General features: G+C 40.1%; 1 protein-coding gene across 1 annotated transcript; it reads left to right on the top strand.

Moving 5' to 3' along the window:
* The first annotated feature begins 6,264 nt into the window (after window positions 1-6,264).
* Window positions 6,265-15,071, top strand: LOC121874847. The gene is made up of 7 exons (XM_042379132.1): window positions 6,265-6,410; window positions 9,394-9,478; window positions 9,639-9,661; window positions 10,141-10,219; window positions 10,850-10,945; window positions 11,143-11,187; window positions 13,558-15,071. Exons 1-6 carry the CDS (start codon window positions 6,297-6,299, stop codon window positions 11,175-11,177), a joined length of 432 nt encoding a protein of 143 aa, XP_042235066.1. The 5' UTR covers window positions 6,265-6,296; the 3' UTR covers window positions 11,178-11,187; window positions 13,558-15,071.
* The last annotated feature ends 1,146 nt before the right edge of the window (window positions 15,072-16,217 follow it).

Here is a 16,217-nt window from a genome sequence, read left to right as displayed (position 1 = left end):
ACCATATGTATGGAAACTTATGGGACACCCTGTATAATATTTGATTATTTCTTATATGGTATAACTAGCAAGAGACAGCGGTGCATTTGACCATCTCGTGCGACTGTTTCGTGTAGTCGGTGTAGCTGAGCCAATCAGCGATGGCCTCATGTCATAACGAAGCATAAATTAAGCACAGCAGTCAGCAACAGTATTGTTTCGTCATTCTTGAAACGTCACTCCTTCTTTTACGTCAAGTGGACAAATGAGTCAGAACTCAGATCAATGAGACCTTTTTAAAGAATATGAAGATGGATCAGGCCAGCCAGTCATTATCCCTTTGTTAAACGACAGCTGCACAGAGAATGTTATCAGATCTTTTCATGAATATATTGAGGAAATTGATCAATATTATCTTCTAACACGTGATATCTAGTTCTTTTATATGAGTGTTGTATGCAGTTTGCTCTACGTGTTCATATCCATATATTGTACAACACCATACACTCCCTCACTCTATTCTTGTACAGCAACACACTTCTAATCAGACCTTTACCTTATCAATTTTACAAATTACTCCCTTATTCCTCTCAGCGCCCACTTCTATCACTCACCAACTGACTCTAGAGAAATCCGCTACCAAAACCCTATTGGCGCTTTATTATTTACAAACCAACTTAATACTAATGAATATCACAGTTGACTGCACTGTGTCTTCCAGTAAACTCTACCAAACTATTATACTTACCCTTTTATTCCCTTTTTTCTACCCTTTTAGAGCATTTGCCATTTTCTGCCTCTTAACATTCTTTCTGATATGTTAGTATTCTATTATCAGATGCTAAGGTCACCTGTCTTACTCATTTCTTCAATAGATTCTTCGTATAAAGTCAAGTATTTTTTTCGATATGGTCAAACGTATTTTTTTAGTCCTATTATTATGTCTAAATTTACCACAATAACTTCTCCAGTGGTCAGAATTTTAAGCAAACATAGAGACATCGTTCTTGTTTGTCAAACATAAATTTTCAAGTTTATGCCAATGTCTGCTGGTTTACTGCCTCTAGTACTATCCTCTCACTCTTTACCCTCACAATATAAACTTTGTTATATTTTTTCTCCAAACTGACCCTATGCTACACATAATTTCCTCTGTATGTAAAAAAAAAATGTCTTCACACATCAGAATCACTGAAAACAAATTATCACTTCTCTTTTTTTATTTTTACAATGTAATAAACAACACTTGGAACATCTTATACTCTTACCTACACTAGAGGGTATCGCTGTCCACCATACACTCTGAGATGGAGACTTGATGTAGTAACTAACACGAAGGTTTAATAAATAACGTATTGTATAACTTGACTGATTAAGCCATTTGTCTTTTCATTTAATCCTTAAAAGTGACTTTGCTGGGTGATTGACTGGATGAATAGCTTAGTGGATTATTGCGTGGATGAATATGCGGATGAATATTAATGACTCGCGCATGATAACTTGTAAGTAATAATTAGGTTACTTCAAATTCACAATTAAGTTATTTATTTTGGTTTGTTATTGAATCAGATATGAACACAAACATTATTTTTGAAGCAAAGAATCACCAGGTAGTTGTGTATATACCTGACTCAGGATCACCAGGTAGTAGTGTATATACCTGGCTCAGGATCACCAGGTAGCAGTGTATGTAACTGGCTCAGGATCACCAGGTAGTAGTGTATATACCTGGCTCAGGATCACCAGGTAGCAGTGTATGTAACTGGCTCAGGATCACCAGGTAGTAGTGTATATACCTGGCTCAGGATCACCAGGTTGTAGTGTATGTACCTGACTCAGGACCACCAGGTAGTAGTGTATATACCTGGCTCAGGATCACCAGGTAGTAATGTATATACCTGACTCAGGATCACCAGGTACCTGACTCAGGGTCACCAGGTAGTAGTGTATATACCTGGCTCAGGATCACCAGGTACCTGACTCAGGGTCACCAGGTAGTAGTGTATATACCTGGCTCAGGATCACCAGGTAGTAGTGTATATACCTGGCTCAGGATCACCAGGTAGTAGTGTATATACCTGACTCAGGATCACCAGGTACCTGACTCAGGGTCACCAGGTAGTAGTGTATATACCTGGCTCAGGATCACCAGGTACCTGACTCAGGATCACCAGGTATTCCTATGATGTTAATAAGATCTCCTATTAAACCATTATATATTTTAAGTTTATAACAATGTTAGATTTAATATTAACTTAAATACAATGCATTTTGGGTTGGTATAATGAATAGTGTTATAACCAACCTAAAACTCAGTTGAATATTGGCTAGTTATCAAAAGGTCACTCGTGTGCTTGAACCAAATACAAAATGAATTCATAGATGCACTGAATGCTTCTATTGAACACTGATGTATAAGACATTAATTTCAAGTTCTTAAAGCTGAAAAGTACATTCAAGACCCACCACTTGTAACTTTTTGATGGAGAATGATGCCATTGAACGCACATTCTAATTACCATCGAGTCCCTGAGAAAAAACATGAAAGAATCTTTGAAATGTAAGTCGTAAATTATTTCGACCAATGCCTTAGTTTTCTTTCAGCTCAAAAGACGAGAATAGTTCGTGGAAAAAAACATCACATTTTCCAACATTATAGCAGATTTTATTGTTGTCATTTTTTTTTAACGGGGATTAGCCCACCCGGGCACAGGTCAACGACCCACATAGGGGCCTGGGGGCGAAAATGTAATAATAAAAATAATAATAATAATAATAATAATAATAATAATAATAATAATAATAATAATAATAATAATAATAATAATAATAATAATAATAATAATAATAATAATAATAATAATAATAATAATAATAATAATAATAATAAAGAAATACAAAAATAACAAAAAAAAGATCAGAAGTGAGAAACGATATATGTATGTTGTATTGTCAGTAGTAAGAGAAACAATTGAGACCTTGCAATTGTGTGTAAATGAGGCACAAAGTCAGATCAGCAACCTGGGACTTGGTCACAATTTTTGTGATGCCATATGGCAGCAGGGTCTACCATTAGACAATAGTATGCTTCCAATATCTTCCCTAGCGGTAGTACCTCCCTGTTTGGTAGCTGCCTACTACCTACCTACTTAGAAAATAAGGTCCTAGCTAGGGTTCTCTATGCATATTTTGGCATTATTTCACATATTTCTAGTAAGCGAATCACGGGAATTTCATAGATGCAATCGGTAATTTTAACAATTCAAAGACACTTTTCCCCAATGGTATTTCTGGAGCTAATTAAGTATATGTGATATATTATACATTTTATTATGTATATTCGTAAGTGGCGGTACACACCCAGAACATCGAACGACTATGGAGCCTTCGTGGTTAGGTTAGGTTCTTTAGTATCAAAACTGTTTTTACGATGGTTTTTGATGAGCTTTGTACTCTTTTTACCTTGATTTTTATAGCAAATCTCTAGATTCTGAGGTGGAGAGGGGGGATTATCTTAGAAACTATTGATCTGCACTAGAAATGAAGGTAAAATTCGTTCATAACAGATGGTGTTAGGAGGGACCTCACGTGGTGTAGTAGTTCCCTCACAGATGGTGTTATGAGGGGCCTCACGTGGTGTAGTAATCCCTCACAGATGGTGTTATGAGGGGCCTCACGTGGTGTAGTAATGATGTAGTAGTGATGGTAGTGATGGTGGTGCTATATGTAGTGATGATGGATAGTGTTATATGTATTGATTATGGATGGTGTTATATGTAGTGATGGTGGATGGTGTTATATGTTGTGATGATGGATGATGTTATATGTAGTGATGATGGGTGGTGTTATATGTAGTGATGATGGGTGGTGTTATATGTAGTGATGATGGATGGTGTTATATGTAGTGATTATGGATGGTGTTATATGTAGTGATGGTGGATGGTGTTATATGTTGTGATGATGGATGATGTTATATGTAGTGATGATGGGTGGTGTTATATGTAGTGATGGTGGATGGTGTTATATGTAGTGATGGTGGATGGTGTTATATGTTGTGATGATGGATGATGTTATATGTAGTGATGATGGGTGGTGTTATATGTGGTGCTGATGGGTGGTGTTATATGTAGTGATGATCTATATCTATATAAAACAAAGAAGTCTGTCTGTGTGTCCGCACGAGAATCTCGGAAACTATTTTACCGATCTGTAGTGATGATGGATGGTGTTATATGTAGTGATGATGATGGATGGTGATATATGTAGTGATGATGGATGATGTTATATATAGAATATGAAAAATATCCCTCCGTTGTCATTGGCAACACGGATAAGAAATGTGAATACTGCGGTGCAAAGAAGTACAAAGGAGAATCTGCTGTACTGTGCTGCTCTCATGGGAAAGTACGACTGCCAAATTTGGAAAAACCACCACAACCATTGAAGACTCTCATACTGGGAACAACACCAGAGTCAAAAACTTCTTGGAAAATATACTGAAGTACAATTCATGCTTCCAGATGACATCCTTTGGAGCTACCAGAGTAGTTCGTGAGCACGGATACATGCCCACATTCAAAGTCCAGGGTCAAGTCTATCACAAAGCAGGATCCCTCTTACCACTGGAAGATGAGCAGGCAAAGTTCCTCCAAATCTACTTCATGGGAGATCATGAAAAGCAGACTCCTGTCAGGTGTGGCAACATTCAAGGTGTCAGACATGACATTGTCCTATCTATCCAAGAAATGCTGCATACGCGCAACACGTTTAAAAATGCCCTGGAAAACATATCTTCTGACGAGTACAAAGTTAGGATCAAAGCAGACGCCTTAATGCACTACAGTGAGACAATGTGGAGCCTCCCGGAGGGTGGCGTCCTACCGTGGCCTAGCGAAAGAGCCGCCCGAGGGCGGCGATTCCGCTAGTATATATATATATATATATATATATATATATATATATATATATATATATATATATATATATATATATATATATATATATATATATATTTATATCATGTAGATCCACAATGAAAACGCGGATAAGATAAATTTGATAAAATTCTATGTGCTTTATTCAAGACATCTTCAGAGGCACTAGTTGCCTCTGAAGATGTCTTGAATAAAGACGAAAGCTAAGGTGCTCGTTGTTTTCCCTGTGTGATTTCATCAAGATATATATATATATATATATATATATATATATATATATATATATATATATATATATATATATATATATATATATTGACAAGACTAATATATACAGTATAGGAGAATGAGATCAGGTCCCTAGGGACAGCAGGTATCCACCATAATTAGGTCATAAGGTATGGTGACTCAACCCTTTCTCCTGGTTACAAATCCTCTTAATCACAGAATTGTCCAGTTTATACATGCCATTACTCAAATTCATGTAGGCAGACTCGGTATGTTTAATGCGACTAGATTCCATAATGTTCCTACTGACAATTGAGTTACGAGGTAATATTGAGGAGACATTATCCCAGTCAATACAGTGCTTATGATCTCTCATATGAATGAACAGAGCTTTGGATTCCTGGCCTGTCCTAACACTATATTTATGTTGTTTAAGTCTAGTTATAAGATCTTTTCCCGTCTGGCCTAAGTAAAACATATTACATTCCTGGCAAGGAACCTTGTAAATGCAGCCGCATTTGTTTTACAGTGCATGAGTTACTAAATGTTACATTTAAGTTCCAGGTTTTCAGTTGTAGAGGAATTTGAGATAATTTTTTTTTTAAAAGGTAATACTAAGAGATTCTTATTGTCATGGGGAGGCTTAGGATCAGTTCTATAAAAAGATTTCTTAGCAATGTTAAGGCATTTGCCTACAGAAGACCTCGGTATTTAAGTTCAAATCAAAATTATAGGTCTATTAATTTTCCTCATCAATGAATTCCGGACTGCATATTCGTAGAGCACGTAAAAATATTGATGAGAATACTGACTTTTTGACTCTCTTTTGGTGGGCAGAATAATATTTATATATGAACACATATTGGTAGGTTTCCTATAAATACTGAGCTTAAAGGTGTTACCTTCTCTGTGGATCAGCCAATCTAGGAATTGTAATTTGCAGGCAATGAAATTAGAGAGTGACTGAAAATTACCACTAACCATCATTAACCGCCGCCATCTTGTTTACCTGCATGACTTATTAACCTACCTGACAGGTATCACTCAAAATTTAGCGTTTAACAAATTAATTTATTATCAGCCATCTGATAATAACTAATATCATTGTATCATAGCTGGATGATCGTCATACTCGATTCCGAGTGACAGCAAAGTATGGGGGCCCACCACGAGCCGCACCTCAGTCGCAGTGTGCATCGACACCTTGCTGGTCACTGCTCCACGCCCCTGTCGCCACGTTTATCTCAAACACGGAAGATTAACTTACAGTTGAGTTGAATTTAACCCACATGTAATACTACTACTACTACTACTACTACTACTACTACTACTACTACTACTAGTACTACTACTACTACTACTAATAATAATAATAATTAACGGATTATTAAAAGAGCATGGCAGCCGGAAGGCTGAAAATATACAGTTACATAATTGGGGAATGGATCTCTTGATTGACAAATAATATGCAAGTAACATATGATGGCTAAATATGATATATATAATAACTGAGGTAGAGAATCTCAAACCACATGCCGCTCAACATAGTGACAGTGCAAAAGTATGAGCATCGATGGAATACACTTGCTGATTACAAGTTATTGATAATTTTAAAATGTTGTGACTGGGCTGTTCTTATATGATCAGTCTGTTCTCGTATGGGCTGGATGCAGTTGTGGTGTCGAACAGCAATTCTCGGGCGAGGGATCTCGGTGGTAGTAGTAATGTGTCAAGACAGAAGCTTCACCACCCAGCGATGAGGTCGGGTGTGATGGTCAGTGAGATGATAGGGTCAGTGTGTTGAGCTCTTCTTCATATGTGTGGAGTAGGAAGGGAGAGAGAATAATCCTAAAATTTTTTCTGAAAGCGTTTTACTTTTGTGGCGGGTATTTATAAGACCAGGTAGGGAGGCATAGGTGGGTTTCAGGAAGTATGAATGTTGAGTAAACACTGAGGAACTAGGGGGGTAGAACCTGAGGGGACTTGAGTCGGCGGAGGAGGTGGAGACGGTAAACTGAGGATTTGACAATCCTCACTGACGTGTGTCGAACAATTTAGTTTGTTGTCTATGGTGACACCGAGGAGCTTAGTAACTAGCCAAACCGAGTGTGTTGGGACTTTCAGTGATGGAAGGGGTGGGACAACGTCGTAGGAGAAGTTATTGTGCATGCAACTATGGACTTGGTATACGATGGGACGTGTTGGTGGTGGCCTCAGTTTTGGAGAGACTGTTCAATAAATCCTGAAGGGCGGTATAGTCGGAGCAGAAATGTTGACACTGATCCCAATAGTGAGTCGTCGACATTTTTTCCAGCGGAGCCGCCGTAAATACGGCATCATTGATAAGCATAAGGAAGCCATAGTGGTCCCATTTTAGTGCCTTGGGGGATGCCACAGGTGAGTGACTGACTGGTGGAGAATTCTCGTAGCGCAAGCAGCTTGGCGCGTCGGTTACCGAGGAAGTCTGTAAGCCATGGTATAAGACGCTCCGAAACCCGCTGAGGTCGATAGGCTTTGTTGATGATTAAACTGTGGTCGACTAGGTCGAATGCCTTAGTGAAGCTGGATGGAGGCGACAGCTTCAGACGCTTCGTTTCCTCCAGATGGCGGTATATATGTAGTCGAGAAAGCTGACAAGACAGCAGGAGTGGTGGAGTGAAGTTTTCATATTACCAAATTGTTGAGTATCTACGGTTTCTGCAATATCAGCATTAGCCCAGTCAAACACAAAACGTTCTACAGATTGTTTTCGGGCAAGGGTGTGATTGCAATGGGCTGTAGCTGACGGGTATTGTGGGCTGGTTGTCTTGGACACAGGTGACATACAAGTCTTCAGTCAGCTGGACATCTGGCTTTTATTCGAGGGAAGCATTGATGATGGAGTAGAGGGGTTTAGCAAGCCCTGGGGAGAACTTTGAAGAGTTTCTCTATTGGTAAGTCAATGGGGTGGTGGAGCGTTTAACTTCAGTTTGTCCAGATGGTTTACTCAAATTCTTCTACTAACTCAGTGGAAGGGGCCGGTAGGTAAGCAGGGGAGATTGGTTGTGTCAAGCCGGGGGGAGGCCCGGCATACAGTAGCGAAATGGTTATTTGATTGCTCAGCTGCGTCAACATTAGTGAGATGGCTGAGGAAGGGGAGGGGGTGTCTTATTGTTTAGTCCACAGAGTTCTTTGCTTACTCATGCCACTGACTGATGTTGGTCTGCTTCAGGTGTTGAAATTTACAGTAGTGAGACTTTTGCAGTGTGTATTTCGCGGATGACTCGGTTATGAAGGACCTATTGGTGGTTGTGGATCATTGAGATAAAAGCCTGTCTCTCTGTTGCATAAGTCTTTTGATCCGAGGTGTGATCCAGGGCAAATGAGCTGGGTGAGACCTGACGGACTTCTCGGGGAAGAAGTGGTGGGTGAGCTTCCGTGGTGGTGTTGGTATAATTTATCCATTTGGTATCCACGTCATCCACACCTGGCATAGTACTTCAGTCCATGTGTTTATGTGTGCGTGCGTGTGTGTGTGTGTGTGTGTTAATGCTGTGTGTTGGGGTTGATCTCGATTTCTCTCTCTATTAAAATAAACTGATCATGTCCTTGTAGTTCTCAAAATATACTCGTGTTTATATAAATTAATACTAATGATATCAAATGACTGTTTCTAACACAAGAAAACACGGCAATATATTAATTTTCTCAATAAACACTTCGACCCATTTTTTATTATTATTTCAAAGAGTGATTCAGTAATTCCTTACATAATATAAACCAGTTTTCGTATCGTAAGACTTCTCACAAGCAACTCGTGTTACCTGTTGTTTGGACTAATGCCCTGGAGATGTATGTTTCCTGTCACCTTATTTCTGTGACTAAAGATAGCACGAAATAAACTTGTACTTTTAGCCTTTAGCAGAAAAAGAAAGGAACTACATTGTTGATTTATTTTTATGAAGCGAAAATTTATGTAAATGAAATATATACTTAATAAAATACTTGAATAAAAAAAAATATTCACAAATTCCGATAAGCGTAATACTGAAAATGTGATTTGTAAAGCTCAGATACTGAAGAAGGCAATTTCACTTTGCTCTAACATAAGACTACATTATTTTTTATAACTATATAATAGGACTGTTAATACAGGAATATGATTCTCTATTTACAATGTGAATAAATCTTGGATATTGACTTGTTCTCACTGCATACCTGATTAACCTGAACCCTTATATACTGTAAGACGATTTATTCCTTTTATCCATAGATGGCGCAGCGTCCGACCATTGGGAAGATCCTCGGCTTGGTAGTCCTCTTGCTCCTACCCCTGGCGGTGCAGACAAACAAACTAGGTGAGACTCAGCCACTCATTCTACCAAAGTCGTTCTGAAACCTCTACCTTGTCCTATTAATGATATACAATTTGGATTGTTTCATGGAATACATTATTTAATTATTGACATTTTGGTGGTAATTTTCATCTTTTTAATTGAATCCTCTTGTGTTTTGCAGACCTCGAGCCGCCTCTTGAAACAGTAAGTCCGTCAACACAAATGTTCTGATAGAGGAAAGAAGAATTTGAATGTCCATTTCTTTTCTTTTTAAGTCTAAGTAAATTTAAGTGAATTTATTAATATATGGTTGCACCTCTGGGGAATATGGACCATCATGAGCTATAAGAGTAAGGGAAGATCTAAATATAAACGAGGCATCTTTAGTCGTGACCTCCTGGACCTTGTAATTACGCCGCTCCCCAGTTTCTCCCTCAAGTGTTTTAGTAATTGGCTCACCTCAGCATTATCGCCCTCTCTATAGATGATCTGTCCTTTTTATGAGATAGTCTTGACCATCACTTTTGACCTCACATTACCTCAAATCTCCTGTCATAAGTAGAACAAGAATGGCAATGACCAACAAGTCACACCACAAATCTAACTCTATTAACCTAAAAGGAGAGATCTTTGAAAGACAAGTGATATACACAGAGTAATTTAATGCTAATTTCTCCATGCAGGAAGTTGACTGTACTCCAAAGTCGAGGGTTATGAAATCATACCTGGTATTATGCATGGAACTCCGGGTAGATCCAGCGGGTGAGTACGTTGCATGTCACAATGTATATTTCTTTTGCATCACTTGCAATCTTGGTGTGTGTATGCAAATAAATATAGCAACTAACTCATTACCAGCGATTACTTATCAATTTGCCATTATTTATTATTTTTATGTAAGACTAGTATACAGACCTGACCCTAACATAACCTAACTTTACCTAGCAAAATTTAGAAAGTGTTTTTTTTATCTTAAGACTGTGAATAATGTGGAAAACGAATAAAGATATCTCTATTTGTCAAGAAATTCCCTTGCTTTCTAAAGGTTAGTTGAATGATTATGTTTAATTCGTACACAGCACCGCTAGACCTTCTATGAATATTGTGTGAGTTAAACTACCATCTCTACACTCTTTACGCTACACACCTGTCACCAACACACCCCAACTTACCTGCCTCACCCCTCCCTCCTCTGAGGCATAACTCAACTTCCTTAACATCTCTCCTCCCTAGTAACACAGTTTCTTTCATTGATTTCAGTTTAGATCACTCTATTCTCATCATCCTGACAACACCCTTGTACTGTATATTCAGGCACCTCAGTTTCCTCTTCTCTTTGTTCATATTAATCTTGACTGTTCCTCAAGTTAGTAGTTTTACTTGGTCCACCAGAGAAATGTGCGTTGAACATGTGTAAGATGGAGAGGTCCGGAGATCGGAGGATGTGGGACATTGTTCCAGATTCTATACGTGACATTGTCGAGAAAGGTGAGTCTTTCACTTCCTAGTTATGACTCTCTTGAGTCTCAGTTCATACCTATAGACTGTCAGTAGAAACCAGGCTGTGAAGAATAGAAATTTAACATTTACCAAATTCTTCTGTTATTCGTCATTGTTGCTTATATTTTATTTCTACTTTACCACGGAAAATTAGTATAGATTATTATTTTCTTTCTTTTTTACAGTGCGAGCCACCAGTGAGGACGGAGATTCCAACTAGCGCGTCCCGGGTGAGTACTATATAATACCCATACAGTTAATAGAGGCATGACAGGTGGGCGTAAATCAATGGCCAAACAATTAACTTTACCGTAATGTTGCCCAATCAGTGACAATCACCCTCACCAGAGTTTTACACAGTAGAAAGTGATGTCTTATATCACTGATGCTGCTAAAAGTTATAGAAAAATACTGAGTAGATTATTTTTTTTATGTACAGTGTTTTCCTTTACTATTAATGTAGCCTTTACATGATTGGCATACTCAGCGTACTCGTATGGCGGATCACATAGCATCACTATATACAACAGTAGTAATACTAGTTAATTAAATCACATAAGAGCTTTAGTTAAACTTGACCAGACTCCTCTGCTGTTCTAGGTGAGCGAGAACCATTGTGTGGGTGGTGAGGGAGTTGTTGTGGGTGGTGAGGGAGTTGTTGTGGGTGGTGGGGAGGTGTTGAGGATGATGGTGGAGATGTTGGAGATGATGGTGGAGATGTTGGGGATGATGGTTGAAGTGTTGGGGATGATGGTGGAGGTGATGGAGATGAGAGGTGGAAGTGTTGAGGATGATGGTGGAGGTGTTGGGGATGATGATGGAGGTGTTGGGGATGATGGTGGAGGTGTTGGGGATGATGGTGGAGGTGTTGAGGATGATGGTGAGTGTTGGGGATGATGGTGGAGGTGTTGAGGATGATGGTGGAGTGTTGAGGATGATGGTGGAGGTGTTGGGGATGATGGTGGAGGTGTTGAGGATGATGGTGGAGGTGTTGGGGATGATGGTGGAGGTGTTGGGATGATGGTGGAGGTGTTGGGGATGATGGTGGAGGTGTTGGGGATGATGATGGAGGTGTTGGGGATGATGGTGGAGGTGTTGGGGATGATGGTGGAGTGTTGAGGATGGTGGAAGTGTTGAGGATGATGGTGGAGGTGTTGAGGATGATGGTGGAGTGTTGAGGATGATGGTGGAGGTGTTGAGGATGATGGTGGAGGTGTTGGGGATGATGGGGAGGTGTTGAGGATGATGGTGGAGATGTTGAGGGATGATGGTGGAGGTGTTGAGGATGATGGTGGAGTGTTGAGGATGATGGTGGAGGTGTTGGGGATGATGGTGAAGGTGTTGGGGATGATGGTGGAGGTGTTGGGGATGATGGTGGAGGTGTTGGGGATGATGGGGTGTTGAGGATGATGGTGGAGTGTTGAGGATGATGGTGGAGGTGTCGAGGATGATGGTGGAGGTGTCAGGATGATGGTGGAGGTGATGGAGATGAGAGGTGGAGGTGTTGAGGATGATGGTGGAGGTGTTGGGGATGATGATGGAGGTGTTGGGGATGATGGTGGAGGTGTTGGGATGATGGTGGAGGTGTTGAGGATGATGGTGGAGGTGTTGGGGATGATGGTGGGAGTTGTCGAGGGATGATGGTGGAGGTGTTGAGGATGATGGTGGAGGTGTTGAGGATGATGGTGAAGGTGTTGGGGATGATGGTGGGTGTTGGGGATGATGGGTGGGGTGTTGGGGATGATGGTGGAGGTGTTGGGGATGATGGTGGAGGTGTTGAGGATGATGGTGGAGGTGTTGAGATGATGGTGGAGGTGTCGAGGATGATGGTGGAGGTGTCGAGGATGATGGTGGAGGTGATGGAGATGAGAGGTGGAGGTGTTGATGATGGTGGAGGTGTTGGGGATGATGATGGAGTGTTGAGGGATGATGGAGTGTTGAGGATGATGGTGGAGGTGTTGGGGATGATGGTGGAGGTGTTGAGGGATGATGGTGGAGGTGTTGAGGATGATGGTGGAGGTGTTGAGGATGAGAGGTGGAGGTGTTGAGGGATGATGGTGGAGGTGTTGAGGATGATGGTGGAGGTGTTGAGGGATGATGGTGGAGGTGTTGGGGATGATGGTGGAGGTGTTGGGGATGATGGTGGAGGTACTGGGAATGATGGTGGAGGTGTTGGGGATGATGGTGGGGATGATGGAGATGAGAGGTGGAGGTGTTGGGGATGATGGTGGAGGTGTTGGGAATGATGATGGTGGAGGTGTTGAGGATGATGATGGAGATGATGGAGATGGGGAGGTGGAGGTGTTGAGGATGATGGTGGAGGTGTTGAGGATGATGATGGAGATGGTGGAGATGAGAGGTGAAGGTGTTGAGGATGATGGTGGAGGTGTTGGGGATGATGGTGGAGGTGTTGGAATGATGGTGGAGATGATGGAGATGAGACGTGGAGGTGTTGAGGATGATGGTGGAGGTGTTGGGGATGATGGTGGAGGTGTTGGTAATGATGGTGGAAGATGAGGGGATGGAGTCTGGCTGACATTTAACATCGACAAAAGTTGGTTTATCAAGAACATTTTTCATGTCACTATACTGTACTGTAGGTCAAGAGGAATGGTGATGGCGAACGGCATCGGCTGTACATCGGCTGTACATCGGCTGACAAAATAACAACAACAAAAGTTACTGGGAAGCAATTATGTAGTGCAGAAATAATAAAAAAAAAGAAAGAGATTCCTTGTTCCTCTCAACTACATCGCTGTCAACATCGTCGTCAACATCAACATCGGCGAGAACATCAACACTGGCTACAACATCAACATGGTCGTCAATAACAACATCGTCGTCAATAACAGCATCGTCGTCAATAACAACATCGTCGTCATAATCAACATCGGCGTCAACATCAACTTTGTCGTCAACAACTACATCGACGACAACCTCAACATCGTCGTCAACATCAACATCGGCGTCAACATCAACATCAGCTACAAAATCAACATGGCCGTCAGTGACAACATCGGCGACAACATCAACATCATTTTAAATAATAACATTGACATCAACATCAACATCGTCGTCAATATCAACATCGTCACCTCACACAACAATAGAACTTTATAAAATTGTTTAATGGTAACTTGGCCAGGTGTGGTGCAGAGCTACTTATTTATGCTTGCAATATTTCCCGACCCAAATTTATTTCAATTATTGGATATGTTTTTGTGTTGCACTGAACTCAACATCAAGATATATTATCATAAGCAGTTTTCATAAGATAATTTTACTTTTTCTTTTCTTTCTTTTCTTTTCTTTTCTTTTCTTTTCTTTTCCTTTCTTTTCTTTTCTTTTTCTTGTTTAATAAATTAGATTTTCAATATAGCCATGAAGGCGCTAGTTAATTTCTTTGCCCTTTCAAAGTCTCGACTTGTTGCAGTTATTCTTATGAAAAGAAATCACTAAATAAGTGATATTTACTTTTAGAATTGGTAAAAATGAAGATATTTACATGCGATCAGTCGGTTATGTGCTGCTAAATATATTCAAGTCATTGGAAAGACGCATGCGCCAGGCGTAGTGTCGCTTTTCACCCAGAATACGGTCTAATACCATGAATTCAGCTGTCTCCTGGCAAAAATCCTTCCATGTGACGTCTCGTGTGAATAATGGTACAGCCATAACTCAGGTATATGAAGGCAAAATTCGTCATGTTTTTTCCAATTATCAACATTGATGTAGAATATTTATTGCATTATTTACATTAGTAGTATTATAAGTATTATTTAATTAGCATTAGTAGGATTTTTGTTGTTATAGATTCATTATTGACTATACTCGTATTATGGGTACTATAGCCTAGCTATATTCTGTACATATTCCAACTAGAACTGAGTCACCCCTTTACCTGGCCATTAGCTCTGCCAAAGACACTTAGACAGCTGTTCCCTTTCATGCACGCAATTCTTCCTCAAAGGTAAATGGTTCATTTGAGAGTTACAGCAATTCTGAATACTTCTTATCATATTTTTCTTCATTTCGTTTCTCTATCAAAAGGTTAATTAAGATGATTGCTGTCCTTTTAACCTTTTAACATCCAGAAAATAAATTCTAAGGTGCAGTGACATGTCATTATCCTTATCTGATTTCATAAGTTCCTAGACCAAAAAAAAAAAAACGAATGTCTGTTTTTTATTTGCAAATTTCCGACAGCTGACATTTAACGTTTAGTCAAGAGCTTTGCTACTAAAGGGTGGGGCCCATTGCTGAGCCATGGTGAATATATAGATGGGCCATGGTGAATAATTAGGTGGGCCATGATGAATAACTAGGTGGGCCATGGTGAATATATAGGTGGGCCATTCAAAGTCCAGGGTCAAGTCAATCACAAAGCAGGATACCTCTTTCCACTAGAAGATGAGCAGGCAAAGTTCCTCCAAATCTTCTTCATGGGAGATCGTGAAAAGCAGACTACTATCAGGTGTGGCAATATTCAAGGTATCAGACATGACATTGTCCTATCTATCCAAGAAATGCTGCATGAGCGCATTACGTATGTACAGTCTTAAAAAGCCCTGGAAAACATGCCTTCTGGCGAGTACAAAGTCAGGATCAAAGCAGACACGACCCCTAAGGGAGAACATGAAAGAAGATTCAATGTTCCTGTAGTTGATGAAGTAGCCATCCTGATTGTCGGTCAGGAGTTTGAGAAATGAGACATCATACTCAAAATAAGAGACGAGTCACTCAATAAGAACATGATGCCACATGTACTGGAAGCTACAATGCTGACAGGAAAAGCTAAAGGAGAGTACGTTTTTATACCAAGGATACCTCTCATCACCACTGACCTGCCATTTGAGTTCAAGCGACTTCAGTTCCCGGTTAAAGTGAGCTTTGCCATGACCATCTACAAAAGCCAGGACAGTCCCTAAAGATGGTTGGCCTAAACCTGGTGTTTCCTTGCTTCTCTCATGGACAGTTCTATGTTGGATGCTCCAGAGTGGGAACTGGCAAAAATCTGTACATACTTGTTGCTAATGGCAAACCAAAAAATGTGGTCTACCTTAATGCACTACAGTGAGACAATGAGGAGCCTCTTGGAAGGTGGCGTCCTGCCGTGGCCGAACGAAAGAGCCGCCCGGAGGGTGGCGATTCCGCTAGTATAAATATATAAATATTTATTATACGATTAACAAATGTCATCCTCCAAAATCATTCACTAGACTAGAAAATATATATACAATGATTATTTTAATTTTAAACA

Source organism: Homarus americanus, unplaced genomic scaffold, assembly GCF_018991925.1.
Source record: "Homarus americanus isolate GMGI-L3 unplaced genomic scaffold, GMGI_Hamer_2.0 scaffold56009, whole genome shotgun sequence".
Taxonomy (NCBI): domain Eukaryota; kingdom Metazoa; phylum Arthropoda; class Malacostraca; order Decapoda; family Nephropidae; genus Homarus; species Homarus americanus.
Note: the sequence above shows the minus strand (reverse complement) of the source record. Positions and strands in the feature narration are given on the sequence as shown.

Coding starts and splice junctions, on each gene's coding strand:
- LOC121874847 (XM_042379132.1), top strand. CDS start 6,297: ATGGGGGCCCACCACGAGCCGCACCTCAGTCGCAGTGTGCATCGACAC. Junction 6,411..9,393: donor CACGGAAGATTAACTTACAG/TTGAGTTGAATT, acceptor TTTTATCCATAG/ATGGCGCAGCGTCCGACCAT. Junction 10,220..10,849: donor ACTCCGGGTAGATCCAGCGG/GTGAGTACGTTG, acceptor TTGGTCCACCAG/AGAAATGTGCGTTGAACATG.